The sequence below is a fragment of the Mollisia scopiformis genome (genome assembly GCF_001500285.1).
Source record: "Mollisia scopiformis unplaced genomic scaffold LY89scaffold_6, whole genome shotgun sequence".
Lineage (NCBI taxonomy): Eukaryota > Fungi > Ascomycota > Leotiomycetes > Helotiales > Mollisiaceae > Mollisia > Mollisia scopiformis.
Window position 1 is genome coordinate 706,644 of NW_017263586.1, and position 22,488 is coordinate 729,131.

At 47.7% G+C, this 22,488-nt stretch overlaps 9 protein-coding genes and 1 non-coding gene across 10 annotated transcripts; 5 read left to right on the forward strand and 5 right to left on the reverse strand.

The window, feature by feature from the left end:
* Positions 1-9: 9 nt before the first annotated feature.
* On the forward strand, positions 10-1,286 carry LY89DRAFT_610634 (putative Golgi apparatus membrane protein tvp18). The gene is made up of 4 exons (XM_018210557.1): positions 10-375; positions 433-448; positions 647-739; positions 787-1,286. Exons 1-4 carry the CDS (start codon positions 339-341, stop codon positions 1,085-1,087), a joined length of 447 nt encoding a protein of 148 aa, XP_018074832.1. The 5' UTR covers positions 10-338; the 3' UTR covers positions 1,088-1,286.
* A 1,595-nt stretch (positions 1,287-2,881) lies between these two features.
* Positions 2,882-6,251, forward strand: LY89DRAFT_730516 (uncharacterized protein; the record flags this gene model as incomplete). Its single annotated transcript, XM_018219486.1, has 3 exons — positions 2,882-3,681; positions 3,825-4,006; positions 4,066-6,251. The coding sequence occupies 3 exons, from the start codon at positions 2,882-2,884 to the stop codon at positions 6,249-6,251; spliced, it is 3,168 nt and encodes a 1,055-aa protein (XP_018074833.1).
* A 733-nt stretch (positions 6,252-6,984) lies between these two features.
* Positions 6,985-10,272, forward strand: LY89DRAFT_578988 (Six-hairpin glycosidase; the record flags this gene model as incomplete). The annotated part of the gene is made up of 3 exons (XM_018208978.1): positions 6,985-7,109; positions 7,182-8,682; positions 8,767-10,272. The coding sequence occupies 3 exons, from the start codon at positions 6,985-6,987 to the stop codon at positions 10,270-10,272; spliced, it is 3,132 nt and encodes a 1,043-aa protein (XP_018074834.1).
* Positions 10,273-10,987: 715 nt separating this feature from the next.
* LY89DRAFT_444467 (uncharacterized protein) lies at positions 10,988-11,706 on the reverse strand. The gene has a single exon (XM_018207572.1). It carries the CDS (start codon positions 11,516-11,518, stop codon positions 11,123-11,125), a length of 396 nt encoding a protein of 131 aa, XP_018074835.1. The 5' UTR covers positions 11,519-11,706; the 3' UTR covers positions 10,988-11,122.
* A 188-nt stretch (positions 11,707-11,894) lies between these two features.
* LY89DRAFT_730518 (uncharacterized protein) lies at positions 11,895-12,720 on the reverse strand (the record flags this gene model as incomplete). Its single annotated transcript, XM_018219487.1, has 2 exons — positions 11,895-12,203; positions 12,373-12,720. 2 exons carry the CDS (start codon positions 12,718-12,720, stop codon positions 11,895-11,897), a joined length of 657 nt encoding a protein of 218 aa, XP_018074836.1.
* Positions 12,721-12,784: 64 nt separating this feature from the next.
* Positions 12,785-14,245, reverse strand: LY89DRAFT_444458 (uncharacterized protein). The gene has a single exon (XM_018207571.1). It carries the CDS (start codon positions 14,162-14,164, stop codon positions 12,866-12,868), a length of 1,299 nt encoding a protein of 432 aa, XP_018074837.1. The 5' UTR covers positions 14,165-14,245; the 3' UTR covers positions 12,785-12,865.
* Positions 14,246-14,301: 56 nt separating this feature from the next.
* LY89DRAFT_682207 (uncharacterized protein) lies at positions 14,302-17,090 on the forward strand. The gene is made up of 2 exons (XM_018214456.1): positions 14,302-14,572; positions 14,618-17,090. Exons 1-2 carry the CDS (start codon positions 14,563-14,565, stop codon positions 16,960-16,962), a joined length of 2,355 nt encoding a protein of 784 aa, XP_018074838.1. The 5' UTR covers positions 14,302-14,562; the 3' UTR covers positions 16,963-17,090.
* Positions 17,091-18,358: 1,268 nt separating this feature from the next.
* LY89DRAFT_t25 lies at positions 18,359-18,493 on the reverse strand. The gene has a single exon. It is a non-coding gene; the product is annotated as a tRNA-Leu (tRNA).
* Positions 18,494-18,642: 149 nt separating this feature from the next.
* LY89DRAFT_779244 (uncharacterized protein) lies at positions 18,643-20,294 on the forward strand. Its single transcript, XM_018222278.1, has one exon. It carries the CDS (start codon positions 18,674-18,676, stop codon positions 20,186-20,188), a length of 1,515 nt encoding a protein of 504 aa, XP_018074839.1. The 5' UTR covers positions 18,643-18,673; the 3' UTR covers positions 20,189-20,294.
* A 381-nt stretch (positions 20,295-20,675) lies between these two features.
* LY89DRAFT_558829 (Low affinity iron permease) lies at positions 20,676-21,938 on the reverse strand (the record flags this gene model as incomplete). Its single annotated transcript, XM_018208427.1, has 1 exon — positions 20,676-21,938. A coding segment is annotated over one exon (1,263 nt), but the record flags the coding sequence as incomplete, so codon positions are not given.
* Positions 21,939-22,488: the final 550 nt, after the last annotated feature.

Sequence of the window (22,488 nt, forward strand, 5' to 3'; positions counted from 1 at the left end):
CACGTTGTCGTTGCCTTGCTAGTTTGAGCCTCATCCGAAACCAAAATAGGCCTGGCTCCGTTGCCGACGAATTCATGGTGTGGCTGAGAGAAACACAGCTCGGATCAGAATGTCAAATCGCCCGACACGTACATCTTGAGAACAGATCGAACCCAAACCAGAGCTTTTCAAACTTCTTTCATCTTCAAACATTCTGCCCAATTCTGAAACTCTTCTTCTGCCAAGAGGAACACATTGCACGCCGACAATAACACGACTTGCAAGGCTACGCAAGCAATAAAACATACCGATCTCAACAATCAACCTACCATTCCTGATCGCATCGCAAGACAGTCAAGATGACGATCGCAGAGGAGTTCGCAACCAGGAATTTCAGTAAGCAGCATTGGGACAATTTGAATGATGAATGGTTTGGCTAACTGCGAATTCCAGGCATTTATGGTCAATGGTAAGCACAGCTTCTCGCACAGTCCGTCCTTCATAGAATTATCACAAGCCGTCGCCGTCCAATGGAGCACAAATACTGCAGTCTCTTCGACGGCCGCAGAACGATCATATTACTTGGAGAATCTGTTTATTCAATGCCAGGCCGAAGCTGGCTATACTTCTTCAAAGCAATCCATTGCTGACACCTTGACCGCGGCAGGACCGGAGTCATATGCATATTCCTATGCTTCGCCCTTGGTATCTCTCATCTCTTCCATGTTAGCATCATGATCCTGTTCGGAGCTCTCTGCCTGTAAGTAGCAAATCTACAATTCGAAATACAAAGCTAACTCTCCACAGCGCAAGCTCCTTCCTCATCATCTTCATCGAAATCCCTCTCCTGCTTCGCATCTGCCCTACATCCGCCAAGTTCGATACCTTCATGCGCCGATTCACAACGAATTACATGCGCGCCGGAATCTATCTCGCCATGGGTATTGTCCAGTGGTTGTCCATCATCCATGAGGCATCAAGTTTGATCGCAGCAGCTATCATGCTGACACTTGCTGCTTCATTCTATGCTCTCGCAGGTGTTAAGGGTCAAGGCTTTGTTGGAAGCAAAACTCTTGGTGGACAAGGAGTTGCACAGATGATCATCTAAGGCTAGGAGACGACTGGGATGGGTTGAGAAGAAATTGGACTACTAGGAAGTACATCGGAGGAGGATTGAGGAATGCGATGATGGCGAATTGAAGTAGAAAATGGTGTGAGCATGCGGTTTGGGGCATGGCGTTCCGGATTTGCGGGCTGGTTGATCTGGCTGGATGACGAGTTTCTTATTTGCAAGAAAGCTTAGGGAGTTTGACCGTGTACTTTTATACCTCCTCTGGAGGTTATTCTGAAGCAATGCAGTCCTTTTTTCTACACAAGCATTTCAGTACCAGAGTAGACTACTCTGGACAACGGCCATATTCCCTGCAAAGGTTCTAGTCTCACCAGAACCGGAGGTTTGTCCTCCCCTGCCAGGTATTGAAGCTTAGCATACCTATTGTTCGGGTCACGAGCATGATCAGACTCTAGCCAAACTCGATCTGAAGATCTCACGATGTTCCTCGACGTAAGACTTCCTTGAAAGGACCTATCCTGATTGGCATCAGGTACAGGCCTAATGATCATGCGGGGAAATCCTGGACACTAGCACGACGGATGTGCAGGCACAATTGTCAGGTGCCAATAGAGTTTTCCGTGTCACTAACTGTTGACGGCATCACCGACATCTTGCTTCCCCATCCCATTTCAATTCTCTCTCCCACGCAGACGTAGCCGATGTGAAGCAGAAGATCGGACGCGGGGGAGGACGAGAGCATGGCAACACGGTCGTGAGAGATTTTCTGACGCTGCTGGTGATCATCGAGAAAGTATTTAGCTCATTCAAAGCAGGCTCTCATGGAGACGGGTTTGACGACTAGCCGGGCGATGGCGAGTAAGTGGAGTTCTGGGCCTTTTGGTTTGGCGGGGCCCAGCGTTGGAGGGGCGTTTCCTGTCCGACTTTTCTTCCCCTGCCACAAATACCGCTCCTCACTGACTCCACCAAGGCCTATCACAGTGAGGGAATTCCCACCGGATATGCGTGAGATCTCCAATCATCATAATCACCTCAGCTGTTAGTGGTTGGGGTGATCGTGTGTATTGCATTGCATTCTCTAGGCGGGAGAGGAAGTGTTGAAACGTGAATCGCAGTGGTCAGCTCGACTCTTGCAACTTCACAAAATTGGAGACTCCGACTTGGATTCTGGATTCGGGAACACGAACGGGTGAAAATTCAACGTGCTAGCCGATGGTGGCTTAGATTTGCTCTGGTTCTGAGGGACATGAAATGACGAACTTGTTTCGTTTAGCGTCATCGCCTTACTACGGTTCAAGTATCTAATGGACATGACCTCCCGCACAGCTCTTATCCTACAACTGTTCACTTTGCATTCTTCCATGCATAACTCACTATCATTGTCCTGCACGGCTTCAATGATTGACCTTTGAAAGGCTTTTGATTCTTCTTTCAAGCCACCACTATGTAAGTCCTGCATTCATGCCCATTGTCCCCTGCAGCTCAGCTGTTGCACGAATCTTGATACAACTTGGGTCACAAAGGCTTTGGAGCCGAGCGGCCTGGTATCACTGCATCCATCAGCAAGTCAGATCTATGCACTTATTGGCAGACTTCGACACGTTGCCAGCAAAACCACTTGGCTGTCAATCCCATATTTAAACAGCCAATTTAGATAAACCACGCAGCACATGCACCCAAGAGCCAACGATCACCTTCCCATCCTGACCGCGTCATTGGCTATTGCGTTACTCGCTTCACTCTCCTGGCTGCATGAAATACTAACAAGAGGAACCCAGAATTCCAGAACCTCGAGATTCTCAATTGTGCACTTAACCAACACCAGACACAATGTCGACTGCGATGCCACAAGTCCCTCCTCGTCCTACCAGGACCCAGGACCCAGCAACCGGTTCTGGGAGCTCCCTTGGTAGCGATATTCCCAAAATTCCTCCACGCCCGATTAATCGTCGTCTTGACCGCTCAATCTCACCATCTCGCGAGAGCTTTGCTCGATCACCTCTCAACGAAACTCCCTTCCTTGCCAACCATGGAAACCAAAGCAAATCCTCCTTGTATGCTACGGAGAGCGCCAACAACTCGAGTTCGGATCTGCCACGTCGTCCCTCCAGCGTTGCGCTGCCATCTATTGGGCAGGAAGGAAACGAGTACGCAGATGTGTTTGGAGCTCCAGAAGAGCTAGGAACCTCACCTACACAAACCCGAAACATTGCCAATGATCTCAAGCTTCATGCTCCCAAGCCATCTCTGCCAACTTCCAGCGCCAAACAACGAGTTTCCACTGTCACTCGTACGGATTCTGGCCAAGCTGCCGCTTTCGGTATCGGCAAGGCTGCAATTGATGATAAGGAACCTGCTTCGAGACCTTTGAAGGCCAAGGCTAGCTTTGCTAGTGAAAAGTCGAATGGCACTGAACGTCCTCCTTCGAGTCTCGAGAGCGAACATGGTATACCCGAAATCGGCCAGCGCGTACCCATGTACCCAAATGCTGGAGATGTTCAAGCTCCATCTCCAGCTCCATTTGCTCAGCCATACGCTCCAGGCATCGGATTTCATAATGATGGGTCAAAACCAAGACATCATGGCCGAAAGACCAGTGCTCGTGGACACGATATTCCTCCTGATGCTTAGTAAGTGGTCCTACTTATGACTTTAAAATATCATCGACAAGACCAGGGACATAGAATTCTTGTTAAATTTCCTCTCTTTTCAACATACCTATTACAGTCTTGGGATTGTGTTGTAAATCATGGTGGTAGCTAACTTTACTTAGTGGTCGTTACGGTCACGGAGTCGTTCCTCATGATCGCTTCGAGAAAGCATATTACGAAAAGCACCCAGAACTTTTCAAGAAAGAGCTTGGACAATACGGAGAGGGCAGGCCAGAATGGGCCATGAGTAGTGAGGATCTCAATAAAATTGTTCGAGACACCGCTAGCCGTGGTGCCGGACTTGGTAAGGAATACAGTTGTGCAATTTGCACATAAGACACCGCAATATCTAATCAAAATTAGGTACATCACCTGCTGTTATGGGTACTCCATCTGAGCAGATTGGGTTCCAGGCCTCCGAGGAATATACCTCCCGCATGTCGTCTCCTCGTCCTCAGTCTAGCAACCTTCATCTTGCCCATGGAAACGCTTCTGACACACATGTCGACTCTCCATTGAGAAAGGAGTCATTTCCAGGTGACCTCCCACCCAAAGTCGATTTTGAGGGGACACTATCTCGAAATCTCAATGCACCTTCAGACATCTCGTTAGAGAGTGAAGCCGAAGAAGAGGGTGTCATTCACGTCGATGCTCCTGGCCGCCGCGTTAGCAAAATCTACGGAGGTGACGGACATCTGGATTCAACTGAAGATCTCGGTCTCGGTGCTGAGAACGACGGTATTCATGATGAGCATGGCTATAGCGCCCCAATCCTAGCTTCAGATGAGGTTGCCAAGGAGCCATTTGGTTGGGAACTTCAACCAGCTGTCTCTCCCAACAATGAGCGACGCGGCAGCGCCTTGGAAGATGGCATGTACCATCATAGATCCGGTAGTGCATCGAGTCTTTCTGGCAGCAGACCTACGAGTCGGCCTGGAAGTATTCATGGAACCATCCCTGGTCTTCGACTTACGGAATCAAAACCACTTGAAGATTTGGATGAGTACGAGCCATTATTCCCCGAAGAAGAGAAGAATGCTGCTAGTATGAAGAGACCATTGACCGCTGCGGACAAGCTTAAGCGACCTGAGCTCAAGAACCGCAAGTTCCCAAGTCAAGATATCTGGGAAGACTCTCCAAACAGTTTGCAATATACTGCAACTGTTTCTACACCACAACTGCCGGAGGAAAAAGAAGAAACCCCCGAGACTGCTCGTGAAGGTGAGACCTCTGCACAAGCTTTCACACGCAGACAGGAGGAATTGGCTGAAGCGGAGTCACATGACTCGGAAAGCTTCTTGCACCGAGAGAAGAAACCTTGGGCTCATAAGACCCACTTAGTGGCGGAGACGAGACCCGGTATGAAGCAAAGATTTCCTAGTCGTGATATCTGGGAAGATACACCCGACAGTTTGCAACTGCAGACTACAGTGGCAGGTCCACAATCAGACGAGAAGGACATCTTAAGCCCACCAGAAGAGCGACCTACCACAGGAGCAGTCACTTACCATCAAGAGAAGGCCGCAACTGGATTGCCCCTTAGCAGCGAAGAAGGTCGTGCCACTACCGGGATTGCAGCTTTAATGAAGCCTCAAATTCCAGCTCGTCCAACCAAGTCAAAACCGTCAGAATCACCAGAGAGGTCACAGCCAGCAGTTCCAGAACGTCCACAACGCTCAAAACCGGCTACTGGTGTCGAGAGCACTTCACCTCCAGTGCCAATGAAGGCGAAGCCTGTGGTTCCTGCTCGTCCTTCAAAACCTGTCACGCGTGACTCGTCAGAGAATGTGCCCTTGACCACGGTTCCGTCAAATTCTTCTGCGAAATCTGTGGGCTCAGATCAAGGTGTAGCTGCGGCTGCTAAGCCTAAACCTCCCGTTCCTTCAAGGCCTCTCGGTAGCAAGATTGCAGCACTTCAAGGTGGCTTTATGTCCGATTTGAACAAGCGCTTGCAACTTGGCCCACAGGCACCCAAGAAAGAAGACCCAGCACCTGAGGCAGAGGAGGAAGTGAAGGAAAAAGCACCATTGTCGGATGCGAGGAAAGGTAGGGCTCGGGGACCCGCCCGAAGAGCGCCGGCTAAGAGCCCGGCTCCTGCTAGCGCGCCCGTTACGGGAACGTCAAGTACGCTGTCATTCTCGGCACCATCGACCTTATGGGCTATCGACCCGGCGGAAGATCGAGTCTACGTGGCTTTACATGATGAGGCAGTACAACACGACGTCACTTCAAAAGCAACTGAGACTGAGACTCCAACGCTTGGAACAAACACCTCAGGACAGTCATTACATGAGCCATCCGAGATCGCTTTAGATGCGGAAAAGCCCGTCTCTCTACCCTCCGTAGTTCCTGAAACTCAATCCGAGCATGTGGAGAATGCGGAGAAGGAAATTGTATCAAGTGGATCTGACAAGCATGGTCTGGAGCCGCTCAAGCCAAGCGACGAACCACCCGTCATTTCCCAGAGTCTCGCTCCAGAACCAGCTGAGGCAGAAGACCTGTCTGCATCGACAGCGACTCTGAAGCCCAGTACAGAGGATGTAGAATAGAAGTCGCGGTGAGGTTATTTTCGGGAGATGTTCCTAGTTTTCGAAGAATTTAAATGCATGGTTCTTCCTTCACCGATCAGTCATACATCATGTGAAGGTAAAAAGTGTCGTAGTGGAGTTTATTCGCACTAGTCCCCCCAAAGTAAGGTTGCGAGCGATTCCCCCACAAAATGGTTCTGTCCTTCCCTCACCTTAACCTGCACACAGTCTCGAGGTCTAGAACTTGAATCTCTAATATCCGGCATCATCCTCATACTTAAGTCACAAACACCTCTCTATCTATAACAATAACTTACAGACTACAACAATAGCAGTATATGCATATAAAATTCCACAAGCAGTACGATTCTTCAGAATCTATATTTTCCAGCAGTGTCGTCACCACTGTTGAGTAAGAACTCTGTTTACCCTGGCAATGCTGTCGTTCTAACAAACCACATTCTAAACCGACAATCTCGACACCCCCGCACACGAGGAAAAGAATTGTGGCCTCCGTAAAGGTCACGAAACAACGATGGACCGGCAACGAAGACGTCATGAGCGCCTCGACGTCGCAGGCCGTAATAAAATCATGCTTCTGTCCATGTGGCCATTCTTGATCTTCTTCATGATCATCACTGGCTCTCAAACACGCCCTATTCATGTTCTGCAGAATCGAGGACTTCTTCTCCTGAGGAGAGAAGGAGAGGTTAATCCTGTCAAAACAAAGAATCCAACGAAGCCAGACCCAGGCATGGCTTATCCCAATACCAATATTTTCGAGAACAAGATTTTCAACTACAGCGAAAGTTCATGGAGCATCACTGAAACGGCATTCAATCCTGGTATATTCTATTCGAGACTTCCGCAAGCAAACGGGTAAGTGGTCAATATTGGCTTCTGCTACGGCCAAATTTAACTTTGGGCGAAAATGACTAATATTCTCAATAGATATATTGGCACAACGGTCTCGGCAGCAGGGCCGTTCTTTGAACGAGATGTCAATCAGACGAATATAAATGGCAACACACCAATCGAGGGATGGCCAGTGGATAACGTCAGGCAAACATTCTCGACCGTCTCAGGCTTCTACGATTGTCAACCAAACACAACCAGAACGAACTTTGCTGATTTGGTCGATCGTGGCTGTGAGAGTGTGATATCTGGGATCCCGCATCCAATGGCAATACTCTTGACTATTGGCAACCAAACACTTGACTCGACTGTAGATCCTAGGACAATCAGCAATTTCTCAGAGACACAAAGCTTCCGAAACGGCACCGTCACTTGGCAATATACTTGGTCTCCGAATAATACTGATATCAAGTTCGATATAGAAATCGCGAGTATTGTGAGCAGGGATAAGCGAAATGTAGCAGCCACTCAACTCTTTGTTACTCCTCGAGGTGGAAACGCCACTCTCAATATTGCCGATTTTATCGATGGCCGTGGAGGAGTCAGATCCTCCCTCGGATCCAGGGGTATAGACTCTGACAACGGGTCTGTATATGTCTCAGTCCATCCAGATGGGCTGCTCAACGTCACAGCATGGATTGTATCTACAATGGATCTTTCCATGGGCTACACGGATGAGAACTCAGGAAGGATGATCTTTGGATCTGATACCAACGATACCATGTCCATTGGTCAGGAGTGGGATGCTCATCTCATCGATGGCGAGACAGCTGTGTTTGAGAAGTTTATCGGTATATCTTCTACTGATGGCTCCCCGACAAACGCAGAGGAAGTTGCTCGAAACGCATCTTCAACCGCGTTTGAGACCGGATGGGACAACTTAAATACCGCACACGTGAAAGCGTGGAATTTCATCATGGATGAAAGCACTATCACAACGTTCCACGACCCCACTACTGGCCGTCTGCCAGTCAATGATGCTGTGATGGAGATGTATCAAATCCAAGAGATTGCTAGCCGATACTATCTGATGTCGAATCTCCAACCAGAAGATGGAAGTGGTTTGAATGACAACGGCGTGCCAGTTGGAGGTCTAACCTCTGATACATATGCAGGCAATATTTTCTGGGATCAAGACTTCTGGATGTATCCTGGTATTGCATTGACGCACCCTGACTACGCTGCTCAGATAATCAATTCACGCGACAAGCTCTTCCCAGCAGCCAAGGCTAATGCTCAAGAACCTTATGTTCAGGCGAAGTACAATTTTGACAACGAGTCTTCTTTGTACCCCTGGATGACCGGAAGGTTTGGCAATGCTACCGCCAATGGACCAGCTCTTGACTATGAGTATCACTTGAACGCTGACGTTTCTTTGGCTGCTATACACGAGTTTCGGATCACAGGAAATGAGAAAACATTCAAGGAGAAGCATTGGGAAAGGGTCAAATCGTGCGTTCATACTTTCATGGGTCTTGTAGTTCCAGATGGAGATGGATACTCTATCAGAAACGTCACAGAACCTGATGAGTACGCTGTAAGTATTCTCATTCTCTCGCTCCATGTCTTGGCGTTGAAATTTGCTTTTGAAAGCCCAGATCAAATGCTAACTTGAGGACAGACTTGGAAGACCAATGGCGCCTTCACAAATGCAGCGTTTTCCGAAGTCACCAACATCACCATTGCGCTACAGAGAAAGTTCGGAGAACCTGTCAATGAGACTTGGGCAGAAGTTGCTGCTAAGATCATCATTGCTAGAGCTTCATCTGGCATCACTCTCGAATATGAAGGGATGAACAACACTGTGCACATCAAGCAAGCCGATGTCACATTGCTGATCTACCCTCTGTCGCCAACCAGCATCTCGTTGGAACAGAAGAATAAGGATCTTGCTTACTATAATCAACGCTCAGAACCAGATGGACCTGGAATGACAGCAGCGATTGCAGCCGCGGCTGAAAACCGCATAGCAACGTCCGGCTGTGCAGCTTCTATCTACTACTCTCAGGCAACGGCTCCTTTTCTTCGGGCTCCATGGTTTCAGATGTCTGAGCAGGCCAATGATGATATGAACGGAAATGGAGGCATTGCACCTGGCTTTCCGTTCTTGACGGCACACGGTGGAGCACTACAGATTCCTCATTTTGGGTTTCTTGGTGTGAGTCTGAACAACGAAACACTTCACATACGTCCTAGTCTCCCAATGCCATTCACAAACCTGCAGTTGGCAGACTTTTACTTTGGAGGAAACCGTTTGAGAGCCACCATGAATGGCACCCACACGAATCTCACTCGTCTCGAAAACACTCGTGTCGAGGGTCTCGTCGATGTTTATTCAGGCCAACCAATGCCTATTGCACTCGAAAGCCGTAATGAGGATCCAGATGGCCTTGATACCAAGCTGTACACGTTGGGCATGAACGAGACTATAACGATCGACAATGATATGTACTGGAAAACCCTTACCACGCCAGGAAATATCCTCCAATGTCAGCCAACCATCACCAAAGCAAGTAATATCCTCGGACAATACGGAGGAGCCATCAACGACGGCGATACCGGCACACATTTCCAGCCTGGTCATCGAAATCGGATTGCGCTCATCGTTGATACATCAAAGAGCACTTACAGGAGACTCGACGGCTTTAGGATCGATTGGGGAAGTCGCCCGGCAAGGAACATCACGGTGACGTTGATTAATTCCACTGAAGCGGCTACAATACAGAACAACTCTTTTCCTGTGGAAGTGTACCCCAACAAGATATACGGAGAAAGCGAGTCTCTAAGCGAAGTCGTTCCGTATCAAGGGAACGTCACAGAATATCTTTTCCCAGAAGACCGAGAGATATGGTCTGGGAACTACAGCATTCTCGAATTCGAAGGCTGCAGAGATTGTGGGTGGGTCGGCTCTACTTTGAATCCTGATGGAACCTTGACACCAATTGAGGATACGATGGGTGCCACGGTTGCAGAGTTCGAGGTTATTGCTACGGAAAAATACGATATTCAGGGAGACATGATGAAGGGTCTTGAAGATCAGAGTGCAGAATCCAGACAGGGTTCAGGTGATGTGGATAGAGTGAGTCAAGGAGGGGCGAAGCGAGGACAGAGTGAGGGCATAGTGTGAAATTTGTTACTGGACGACATTCATATGTGCTCATGAAGCTTCGAGAGATCACCAACAACGCGTGCACCAGATTTCGGTGGAGAGAGCAGCAACTTTCGATGCTCGAACCAGCACCACAACGGTCCAAGCAAGCCCCAAGCTGCTTTATCCGCTTCGCATAACCTCGCTAGAGAGAGTATCTCTCGACATCTACTAAGGAAGACGTGCATGAGCAGAGAGCATCATAGGCCGAGGATAATTCAGCTCGCGTCGTCTAGACTTCTGACCTTGGACTGCACTTGCCAGCGCCCACAGCAATATTCAGATATTCTTCGCCAGTGTCTTCTCTGGACCAGACATCTGGGCAGCTTGATTGAAATCGGATAGATGATCGGCAAGGACATCATGTTAAAATGTCACTCCCACTATAAGATAATGTCTCAATCCAATAACTCAATTCCAAGTGTAACAAATGTCCGACCACCTTCACACAACCGAGAAGCCCATCAAAATCGCAAACATGGCAAAAGCCATCGCCATGGTATACATCATAAACTCATAATTTCATCACTCATCTTCATCTTACTCTCACTACCATAGCCTTTAGCAAACCGAGGCACATCTTTGCGTCGGGAATTGCGGTGTGGCGACGGCTTATCAGCGAATCATTAAGCTAGAAGACGGAGCTCAGGTGATGGGAGTACAGACCAGGCATAATATCTCTACATAGCTCCAGCTTTGAGTACTAGACGTTGTCGGGCGATGGGAGTACGATCAGGCGGAGTTAGAGCTATCAAATGTCGATAATCGAAATTGTTACGGGAATGCTCCACCCATAGAAAATTGTTGTTCATGCCTGCTGCTTGTAGCTTCAAGATGATTTCCCTTGGCGCAAGACCTGGCATTGGCTGTGAAGTTGGAAACCCGTACGACTTCCGAACGGTGTAGAATGCTCGCAGATGTCCACCCCTCGGCCACTCTTTGGAAAGTTCTCCCGAAACAGTCTTCGACTGCAACCATGATTGACTAATTCGTCCACGGTCTGTTTTCCATCAATAAGTAACGGCACCGACTTGATGAACGTCAGAATCACCCACCACGGATCCGCACTCAGTGTCGACGACAAGAACAAAAAGGTTGAGGCTGGAAGCCAGCTCACAGACCCGCAGGGGATGATGGTTGCACTTTCTCTGAAGACCTCGACCGTCCATCTTGCGACTGGTTGGCAACGTTTAAAGCTCCGCCTTCGGAGCAACCCAGCCGGCATCTTTGACCCGTGAGGCTATCTCTTGCGAGACTAGGGAAGCCGCCCACATTCCAATGGCTCTCCATATGCTCTTGTGATGGTATGTGTTTTTGACCTCACACAGCCGTTGGTAAGTGAGCACCTGTTCCAGCTTCCCACTAAGCTTTGCTTGGTGTTTCGAAGTTTTGCGGTGTCCATTCCCACAGGGATGCGAAATGGACAGTCTTCATCTGGTGAAGGACCCAAACAGAGCCTGACACCATCGACCATATGGGATGAAGTTGCGGAACGTGATTGGAAAATGTAGATGACCTTTCCTAGATTCTATCTAAGGATATAGGCATTGACGTTCTTTGTGCCCTAAGCTCAGCGGCGAAGCCAGCTTCAACAATGTCTTCTACTCTAATCGGGGCTCGTCATCCTCATCATCCTCAATTTGATCTGGGGCAAGGAAGGTGATGGATGGTGTAGTGTTGGTCACTTGTGTTGTCGAATTGATAGAAGCAGTCTCCTCCACAGCCTCGAACATTGGCTTCGAGGGTAAGATTGACCTCTTCGCGAGAGTAAATGGGTTGATTGTGTTGTCCGTGTTGCCAGTGCTTAAACACAATACAGGTGGTTGGGCTGCACGTAACGGGGCTCGCGGGACTGGGTTCATGTCCTCGAACACGTTGGCAGTCTGGACGTAGTTCGGCGTCTGCTGGAGCTTGCGGGATTGGAGCGTTCTAAGAGATAGCCTTTCCTTGCTTATACGCTGCAGCAATGTGCGGATGGTGTCGTTGGATATGAATGATAATGTCATAAAAATGGTGGCCACCCTTCTCGCTTCCCTTTCGTAGAGTAAAAGTGCTTTTAGGAATAGTAATAATCTCTACCATAGCATAGAAGTTGGCATTTGTAACACAATTTGTATCATTGTTCTTCTCCGTAAAAATTAGACCGCTAATTGTAGTGTTTCGATCGTTCGCGTTGAAGATATGAACATTGCGATGTTTGGAACGGTCGCTGCTTGTCATAGTGGAGTCTTTAGGCTGCGAGAGGATGTCTGCGAGGTGTGAGAGAGTGGTTTCGTGTAGTGGGAGAGCGTCTTCGGGTTGCGAGAGGATGTCTTTGGGATGTGAGACAGTATCTTCCTGCTCTTTGATGATGTTGTTTTCGAGCTGTTGGAGGCTGTCGGCGTGTGAGGATGAGCCGGAGCTGGAGTGAGGAGAAGAAGACGACATCGTGACGATTTGGACGGCGTCCAGCATGTAGCAGATAGCAGATAGCAGGCGCGTTTGAAGATGGAAAGTGCTTTCTTTGAGAAATGACGATTGGAAATGTGGTTGCCGATTGTTGCGTTAAGCTTGTATTTACAAAGTTCAAAATTCATTTCTTCTTGAAGAAATCACTCATCTTCTTCATGCCAGTCACGTTGACTTTCTTCAAAGCCTTCACACCCCTACTCTCATTTGCTTTCTTCCGCTTCTCCTCTTCATCCTCCTTTCTCTTTTTCTCTGCTCTAGTCTCTATATCCTCGGCAGCTAACCTCTTTCTCGAGAAGTCCCCAAGTGACCTCGAAGCAAGAGCGTCTTGCCTCAATTTTGCAAGGTGTGCAAGATGGGCTTCTAAAGGTGCAAAGTCAACCGAGGCAGAAGAAGCGGCCATTTTCTTCACCGTCTCAGTGACATGAGGTGCCAGATAAGCGGCGCAAATGAAGTAAAGTGCCGTACGAAGTCGGAGGAGATCTACAACTCCTTCTGGAGCATTGATAGGTGGTATCGCCTTTGGCTTAGACTCGATAATGGGATCGTCCGAAAATGATGTCGCAGCTGTCGAAGCCTCGGAGAAAGAAGTCCCAGCACTCTCTATTGTCGATACACACGTTTGAGTATCTGGGGTCTCTGCCTCCTCATTCACCAATTCGTGTAGAGAACTATCCTCCCGTTTTATACTAAGCACTGGGATGTCGAGTGCTTTCCTCACAAGCTTCTCCTCCATACTCGGTGGAAGACCTGTCTCGCACATGTTCTTTGCCTTCTTCAATAGCTCCCCAAATAACTTCTCTTCGTTCAGTCGATACATATTCTCATCTCCAGCTTCGACTGTATCGCACACAGCAGCCATCCTTTGTTCCAATAGATCCCGTATTGATTTAATCCGTGAGAATCCACCGAAATGCGGAGACGCAGTAGCAATCTTCTCGATGTAATCATCTCCAGATAAGAACAACTTCTTCGGGGCTTCTGAGCCTTTCGAGGTAGGTAATGGCGCCAATACAGAAAGCACAACAAACAGAGGATCGATGGCAGTTGCAACTAGCATTTCCGCGCTCTTTGTGACATATCCTGAATGTTTCCTTCTCTTCGCATCAGGCTCTTTCACTTCATTCGATTCGGACCCAGACAATAACCAACTTCTAGGTGTCGTCCTCGGCGCGGCAACTTTGGTAAATTCGTAGAAGCCATTCTCTGGACAAATAAGGTATCGACTATCGCTAAGATATCTTGGATTCTGCAAAGTCACTATGCGAGCATCTTTGCTTTTATCTTTTGGCAGTATGAAGAGCTGTGGTGGATTCGCGGAATCGGGTTCCAATTGGACTTTTGGATTCGTCGAGGTATCCTTCTCGACCGTTTCCGTTGCAGGTTTCGTCGCGGATTTCGAAGGTCTGCCTCGTGTTTTCATTTTGGTGAGCAATTGGTTTTGTGGTGTAGATTCTCGAAATTATGAATTTGTGAAGAGCAACTTCCAAGTCGCGTCGACGCGTCTCGAAACACTTCGGCTAAATTTAGAAGGGATGAAAGAACTACCCTTTTGATATCACAGTGCAATATTGCTCTGTACCACATTGTATCGCAAAACGAAGACTCTTAACTCAAACGAATACCTTTCGACTTTTCAATTCAAGAATATCGCTACCCATAAAGCTTTCTGACCAACGTGATACCTCATACACTACACATATTGTAAGGTTAATATAGCTTCAACCCCTGCTAGAGGAGCATGGATTGTCTATAACAATCGAGCTCGCATCGCATCTGAAGGGCATCATATCTACTTGATGGCGCGAGGAAGAAGGTGCAATGTCAAAACGTAAGTTGTCCTGCGAAAAGACAGGCCTACGCTGAACATTCTCAGCCAATCATACCAATCCAGAATGGCCCCCCAGGTCTCCTCATGACGCCCTCCTCAGCACTCCTGGTGGGCGTGCTAGACTTCGACGCCTTGCAGAACGCACATCTCCTTCTCCATCACCCATAAAACGCTCGACATCTACTCCATCTCTTGGAAAGAGGGCGCAGCATCTCCTCAAGGATGACATGGAAGACGATGACGATGAGGATGACGAGGAAACTCTCGAATTGCAACTCCAGGAGATACAAGCGCGATTGAAGCTTAAGAAGCTGCAGAAGAAGGCGAAGCAAACCTCTGATTCGGAAGGCGAAAAGACCAGGACGGGATTGTTGTCCAGGTCCAATTCAGTGGCTGCAAGTCGAGCACAATCGAGGATAGCAGAGATACGAGAAGAAAGGGCGGAAAGGTCGAGGTCGCAGAATGAAGTCCATGTTCCCGTATCTCCTGTACGAAGGGCGCAACCACCAACAGTCCAGCGATCGCCAGGAAGGGTGTTGTTAGGGATCGACAAAGGCTTGAGAGGGGCGGACATATCTTTGAAGAGGGCACCGAGTTTGAAGAAGAAAGAAGAGGCGTTCGGTGGCAGACTTCACGGACCATATCTCCAACGGCCGACATCGCAATTCTCCAGTCATGCCCATGGAGTTACCTCGTCACAAGAATTGCCTGCTCAAGAACGGCCGAAGACTTTCAGTGAACGTATGGCTGCAGTCAGGTCAGAAGAGACCGAGAGGAAAGAGAGAGAACAACGCATCAAGAAAAACCGAAGTATGGCCTTCGACATTGACCATGAAGAAATGGAACAATTCAAAGCGAATCCTGTCGTTCTACCACAAGGGCCTCGCAGAGGACCTGAGTTCAGCAGAGACGAAGTACTGAACTCTTACACGCAACCCAGCGGTTTAGCACGCAATAAAACGGATCCAAACTTACGATCAGCTGCTAGGACGCCAAGTTCGTTGTCCGGTGCAGCCACTGAGAGGGCTGAATCCCGAGCTTCAATTCACGTTCCACCTAGGACTTCGTCTACAAAGAGCAAGACCCCTCCAAACGAGGTCCCTGAGGCAGAGGCAAGTCAATTTGAGCCCTACTCAGCAACACATCTTTCAAAACGAATTATACCCCACCAAACTCTTACTCGCACACTTACGGGAAAGAAACCATTCCTCATACCGGATCTGCTAAGGACAGTCAAAGGACCTGATTTCAATCCACCCGACATCGAAGAAGACTTGGTTGTTTTTGGCATTATTGCCAGTAAGTCTGAACCAAAGGCACACCAACAACAAAATTCAAAAAATCAGAAACGTGGAAAATTCATGGTCATGCACCTCACAGATCTGAAATGGGAGCTTGATTTATTCTTATTCGACTCGGCCTTCGACAAGTTCTGGAAACTCACTCCTGGAACAATAATAGCCATACTCAATCCGCTGTTCATGCCACCACCTCGTGGGAAAGAAGCAACTGGAAAGTTCAGCATCACACTGAATTCAGATGCAGATACGGTCCTGGAGATTGGTTCCGCGAGAGATCTTGGCTTCTGCAAAAGTATTAAGAAGGACGGCAAGACGTGCGATTCTTGGGTGGACAAACGGCATACCGAATTCTGCGACTTTCATGTCAATCTTACCCTGCAGAAGACCAAGTCCAATCGCATGGAAGTCAATTCCATGACTTTTGGCAAGGGTCAGTACGGCGACAAGTACAATTCCAAAGACGTCACCAGTCGTCTCGAACAATTGGAGAAGAAGAAATTGGAAGAGAAGACTCGCTATGATCGAGGGAGTCACTCGCAGATATATATCGGGAAGAGCACAGCCAACATGCTAGACGATGTTGATTTCGACCCCGATGCCTTCCATCGTGGATCCACAAAAGAAGAACGAATGACGAGACGGATACTCGCTCAAGAGAAGGAGCGAGATCTAGCTAAGAAGCTCGGTGGCATGGGAAGCGGATTGGGAGCTGACTACATGAGGCGACAAGATCCTTTGCACCCAGATCCAAGCAGTAGTCTTGCTTCATCGGAAACAATAGCTTCCGACGCGGGATCACTCGGACTACTGGGCGGCAAAGCAAAAGATGTCATGCTAAGTCCCATCAAGCGGAAACGAACACAAACACCATCTGCCACTGCAGCAATTGGTTGGGGCAGCGATCTCACGAAACAACTGGGTCGAATGAAAGAGGGAGAAAGTCTACAGCCCGTCAAGAAAAAGACGAGGTTCGTCACAGAAAAAGGGATACGAGAAGCTGGTAGGGAAAGCTTTGGCGGCGAAGCGGTGAAAGCTGCTGTTGATGAACTGGACGACGATGATGATGACCTTGATATCGTGAGGGAATAAGGCAGGGCAGGGACAAATCGACTTCTTGTATTGATAGATTATCTTTTTCTATGGAATGGGATAGGGGAGTTAGAGGGACGAGGCACGGAATGGATACTGATATTGTTGTCCTACATGCTTTCTGCGATGACAATTTTTGCTGTCTGTGTTCCTTGATTACGGCCCAGTGGCTACTGAATGAATGATTGCTTGATTGATTGAAGCATTATTCCATAGTGGGATTGCCATAATAATATGATGTTCCTGCTCACCATCTGTCTTGCTTTCAATTAAGCTATCATTTGCTCAAGTGTTATGGATAATTGATCGAAGCATCATTTTACAGTGGTATTGCCCCCATAACACGATGTCTTGACCGATTTCCTGTTTAAATTTACTAAAGCTATTGTCTGGTCGGGTGTCTCGAACGATTGCTTGATTGATTGAGACATTATTTCACAGTGGAAAGATCCCCAATTTATGATGTCTTTGCTGATCATCTATCTAACTTTCATCAAGCTTTGCAGTTTTCTTCTCCAGCTTCTGCTTCTGTTCGGCCGAAACCACCAACGCTATTCCCTTCGACTCCTTCGCCCAGCAATCTGGCTCCGCTAAACATTCCCTGTAGCGTCCTCAGCTGCCTCCCACGCATCCTTGATCCTCCTTTCAGTTCGATGTTTCCGGTCCTTGTTCATGTACGAATGTAGTAGCCCTCGAAAACTTCTCCTCATAAATCCAGACAGGAGCTTCGCCTGTGGCTGTGACAAGACCCCGTCCTCCTGCAACATCGGAAAGTGTTAACAGATCAATCTGAATTTGCTCGCGGGAGTTTGTTTCGGCAGCCAGCATGCATGTATCCGTTTAGGTATTATGAAAAATTGCTTGATTGAATGGAGCATTATTCTGTAGTGGGAATGCCACCATAATACGATGTCACTGTCGATTATCTATCTATAGGTTTACTCGCTGTTGCGAACGAATCCTTGATTAAGTGAAGCATCATTTAATAGTGCGAATGCCACAGTAATATAATGCCACTGCCAATCCTCCTCTTGATTTCAACCAAGCCGCCCAGCTGAATCAGACAACACGCCGGCGAAGAATATTGCTGTTGGGGCTAGCAAATGTAGTTTAGTAAATGATTTTTGGCTTGTGGTGTATCTTTTCAAATCCATCTTCCTTGATAAATACAGAAAACAGCGATGTGTATTGTGTTAAGGGATGTTAATAAAGCAACCTAGGCCTAGGCCTCTTGTGGCTACTTACTAGCTACAACATCGAAAATTGCTCTTCTCTCCACCTAAATCCGATGCGAAGGAGCCCGGCTGGAGCTTTTACATGCCTACCAGAAGACTAGCTCGTTTAATTTCAGTCGCTTATATATTCAAAAAAGTGGCAAATTTAACCAAAAGATCGCTGGACGAAGGGGGATTCGAACCCCCGGCCTTTCACAAGCACGAAGCGAAACATGCGAAGCGAAAATCACTTTTTCCTCATTAGTAGAGTTTCTATGGGTTGAGATGAATACTTACTACCCCTAGACCATCCGCCCCGACTCCAATCGTGGTTGGCCAAAATTTGCTTATAAAAAACTATTTCTATAGTTAAAAAAATACTGCCAAAAGCGGTCAAGCTCTATCCCGCCATTTAGCCGACAACCCTCAAAAAATTCCGACCAGCAAAATCCAAGCTCCTCCAAGCTCACCTCAGCGCAACATGGAATCATTGTAGGATGGAGTACACCCGCCTCCACATCTCTCCCTTCACCCCCGCTCTCCTCAATACAATCCTCCCAGCTTCGATTCTTCTCCACGCCCGCAACATCTCCTACCACAGCATCCAAACCTCCGAAATAGGCTACGGTTATGTTGAGCTCCCCGCCATGGATGCCGAAAAGATAAAAAAGAAGCTTAGCGGCTCAATCTTGAAGGGAACGAAAGTAAAAATTGAAAAAGCGAGACCAGAGAAAGAAGTGGCTATTGAACCCGAAGAACCAGAGCCGCCGAAGAAGGAAAAGAGAAAACGCAAACGAGACGAATTACCAGGAGTGGACATTGGAGAGAGGCAAGTGAAGCGTGGATGGACTACACCAGCAAAGGATATAAATAGCAAAGACAAGGTCAAATCCAAATATACAACTGGTCCAGAATGTCTCTTCAAAACGAATCTCCCACCGAATGTCGCATCAAAAATTAAAACCACCGAAGTGAAGCCTGAGAAGAGAAAGAGAAAGGCAGGGAAGGAAACCGTTGTCCACGAATTCGCTAAAGCGACTAAATATGCAACCTTCCTACGCAGTAGCGGATCAAACAAATCAAAGGGCGTTGCAGAGTATGTCGAGGGCAAAGGATGGGTAGATGAAGAGGGCAATTTGGTTGAGGAGGTCGTCACGAAGAAGAGGAAGCACAAAGCACCCGTTCCGGAACCTCCAATCGAAGAGAGTGAGAGCAGTGAGGACAGCGGGAATAGTGAGGGGGAAGCAAACGATATCGCCGAGTCAACTCTACCAAATCCAAAGGTGGAGAGAGAGACATCATCTGACGACTCAAGTGATGATAGCTTCTCCGAAGAAGAAAAAGAGGACGCAAGCATTACGAAGGATACATCAGACTCGTCCGATTCTTCATCATCTGATTCAGAATCATCCGATTCGTCTGAATATGAGTCTGAGGTTGAGGAACCCCAATCCGCAGTCAGCAATCGATCCCATACTTCAATCGGCCCAGCATTAAGTATTAAAATTCCAGTCTCGAATGATTCTACTCCAATCAACACTTCGGTCCACCCCCTAGAGGCACTCTACAAACGACCAAAAGCAGGCGAGGCAAGCTCTTCAAAACCGACTCCTCCCTTCTTTAGTTTCTTCGGCGCAGATGGAGACGAAGAAGAAGTAGAAGAAGAGTCCTACAGTCAAGTTCCTCTCACACCATTTACACAGAAAGACTTCGAATACCGAGGAATTCGAAGTGCTGCTCCTACCCCTGACACAGCACATCCAAATAAGAGGTTTATCTGGCCAACAGATCATGACGATGATGAAGAAGAGCCTGAGCCAAGCTCACCTATTCGAAAGGGCGAAGCATCAGAAGCGAAAGAGGCGAAGGAAGGCGAACCGGAGAGCGAGTTTCAGAAATGGTTCTGGGAGAATAGGGGCAATGTTGACCGGTCCTGGAAAGCGAGACGAAGGGCAGCGGCCAAGGAGAAACGGCAGCGGGAGAATAGGAAGAGGCAGGATCGTGCTCTTTGATGAATACGGGTGTGATTGTCTGAAGTTCTGTCGATTTATGAGAAGATACCCATTGCACTGGTCTCATCAGTCTTCTACTATTCAAATATAGTGGATTATTACCTTGATACTCTTGCTGCTTCATACCTTGCCTGCTACGACTTCAGTTGATGATGATTTTGCTACTAAATTGTAATTTCCAACTTGCACTAATGCCTATCTAAATCTCTTTTACATGACCAGCAAGCGCTCATTTATATTCATAGCCTAGACTACCAGTATCAATTCTCAGGACACATAGCTTTCTACTCACCTTTTCCATCTCTTCGATTCTCTTGATTATCACTTGAAAGAAGTTTCTTAAAAGAGCCAAAATTTTACATAGAAAGACGATGCTATATATCTATGTCATCATTCATCATGAAAGTTCCTTCGTCTCCACCTCTATCCTCGACTTTTCATTTCTCTCTAGATCTTCTGATTTCCGCAGACGAGTATTCAAAACCTCGCGTCTTTCTAAAACTGCACCGAATTCGAACCATCTCTTCACAATTGCTATATTGTGCGCCTGAATGAGGACCAACAAAAGAAATCCCTCAATGATCATTGTTGGCGTGTTGGCTATTAACTGGCCGGTCTCAGACCATCTCAGTGCCGTTGCAACTGCCAGAACCAAAGCCACAACCCCTAAAGCTGCCAACAGGACATACCACTTCGCTGTGGTGACGACAAACCAGTTGCTTATCCGATAATTCAACCTTTTCTCCATCTTCATGCTTTCAGAACAGTCCACCTTTGGTGCCGGCAAACCAAGCAACGAATACAATGCAAAGTCTTGCTCTTCAAGAGCCCGAACTTGGTCGTCCAGAATGCAGTGTTGTCGATACCCAACATTTCGTAGGACAAACGCATCAACAAATCCAACCAGACCCGTCCAACTCCCGATAATGAGAAGCCAATTGGCATTCCAAGAAAGGACGTGGCCTATTCCAAGCCAAACAGTAAACACAGCAAAAGATAACGTTGCCCCGAGCCCCGATCCCACAAGATGCGCATACCCATCTATCCCTCTCTCCACAAATCTCCTTGCAGGTGGTTCCAAAATGACAGCTTCGTTCGGAGTCGCATCTCCAGTGATAGACCTAATTCGCTGTTCCAACTCGCAATCCACATCCTCGATGTTGCGCAATGTCTCACGAAGCCACTGTGTGTGTCTGCGCCTGACATGTTGCAAGAAGATGCTCGTCAAGGTCAACTCGACCGCCACTCCAGTGTTCATGTACAATTGCCAGGTATTGTCAAAAGCTAGCATCTTTCCGAGAACAATCCAGATTCCGACCCCGACTACGTACAGAGCTAATGATGGTAAAGACCCAAATGCAATGGCCATACCATCACACATGATATCAAACCATTTCTTCAACCACGGTCCGTCTTTGGAGTCCACTTTCTGCCTTCTGCGCAAAATGACAGAACGTCTTCTGTGTGCAAGGACTTCGTGTCTCTGTCCAGGACTGAGCGTCCTCAAGATTCGGACCAAGGTCTGGTTCCTGGATCTCAATTCACCTATCGTCTTCAACAGCTCGATGAATCCGTTTTGCTGCTGGCGCATGAGTAGTGTGTCAGAAACATAGCATTGTATGGAACTCGCATCCTGCATGACGATTTGCCATGTTTGCGTTGCTCCAAACACACCTCCGAGGATGGCCCATAGCACGAGGAGTACGATGGTGGTTATGAATACTATGTATGAGCCTGCGGCATTGGTGATCCAGTTCAGTGTGTTGAAGGTCTGAAACTTTTTCTTGAAGTCTGATTTGGGGCGAGTTTTGGGCTCGGGTGGCCGAGGAACATTGTGAATGGGAGTTGAAGATGTTGTGCTTGAATCTTTGGAGATTGGTGACATCTCCAGTGATTGTGCTTGAGAGACATTCTCGGGTTCTCTAATTGGACGGATTTGTGTCGCAGCTGTGATCTCAAGTCTTGGATGGAGTGGTGGAGAGGAAGCTCGCTTCCATATCTGATTGATCCATCTTCCTGCGGACTCCATCTTGGATAGACACTATTGAAGAAAGAAAATCGCAGACTGATGATCAGATAAACAATTGGAATCCAACAGACTGTCCTGCCAGAGGAAACTAAAACCAAGAAAAGATACACTAGATATAAAGGAAATGAAGTGTCAACGCCTCCTCTCATCTATCAGATGAAAAAGAACGAAATGTCCACACAAAAAAAAAGCAGCAACCCACCCACCACATGAAGGAAATAATCAGATTTTATGATACACATGGCGCCTCCGTCATGATCCTAAGTATGCA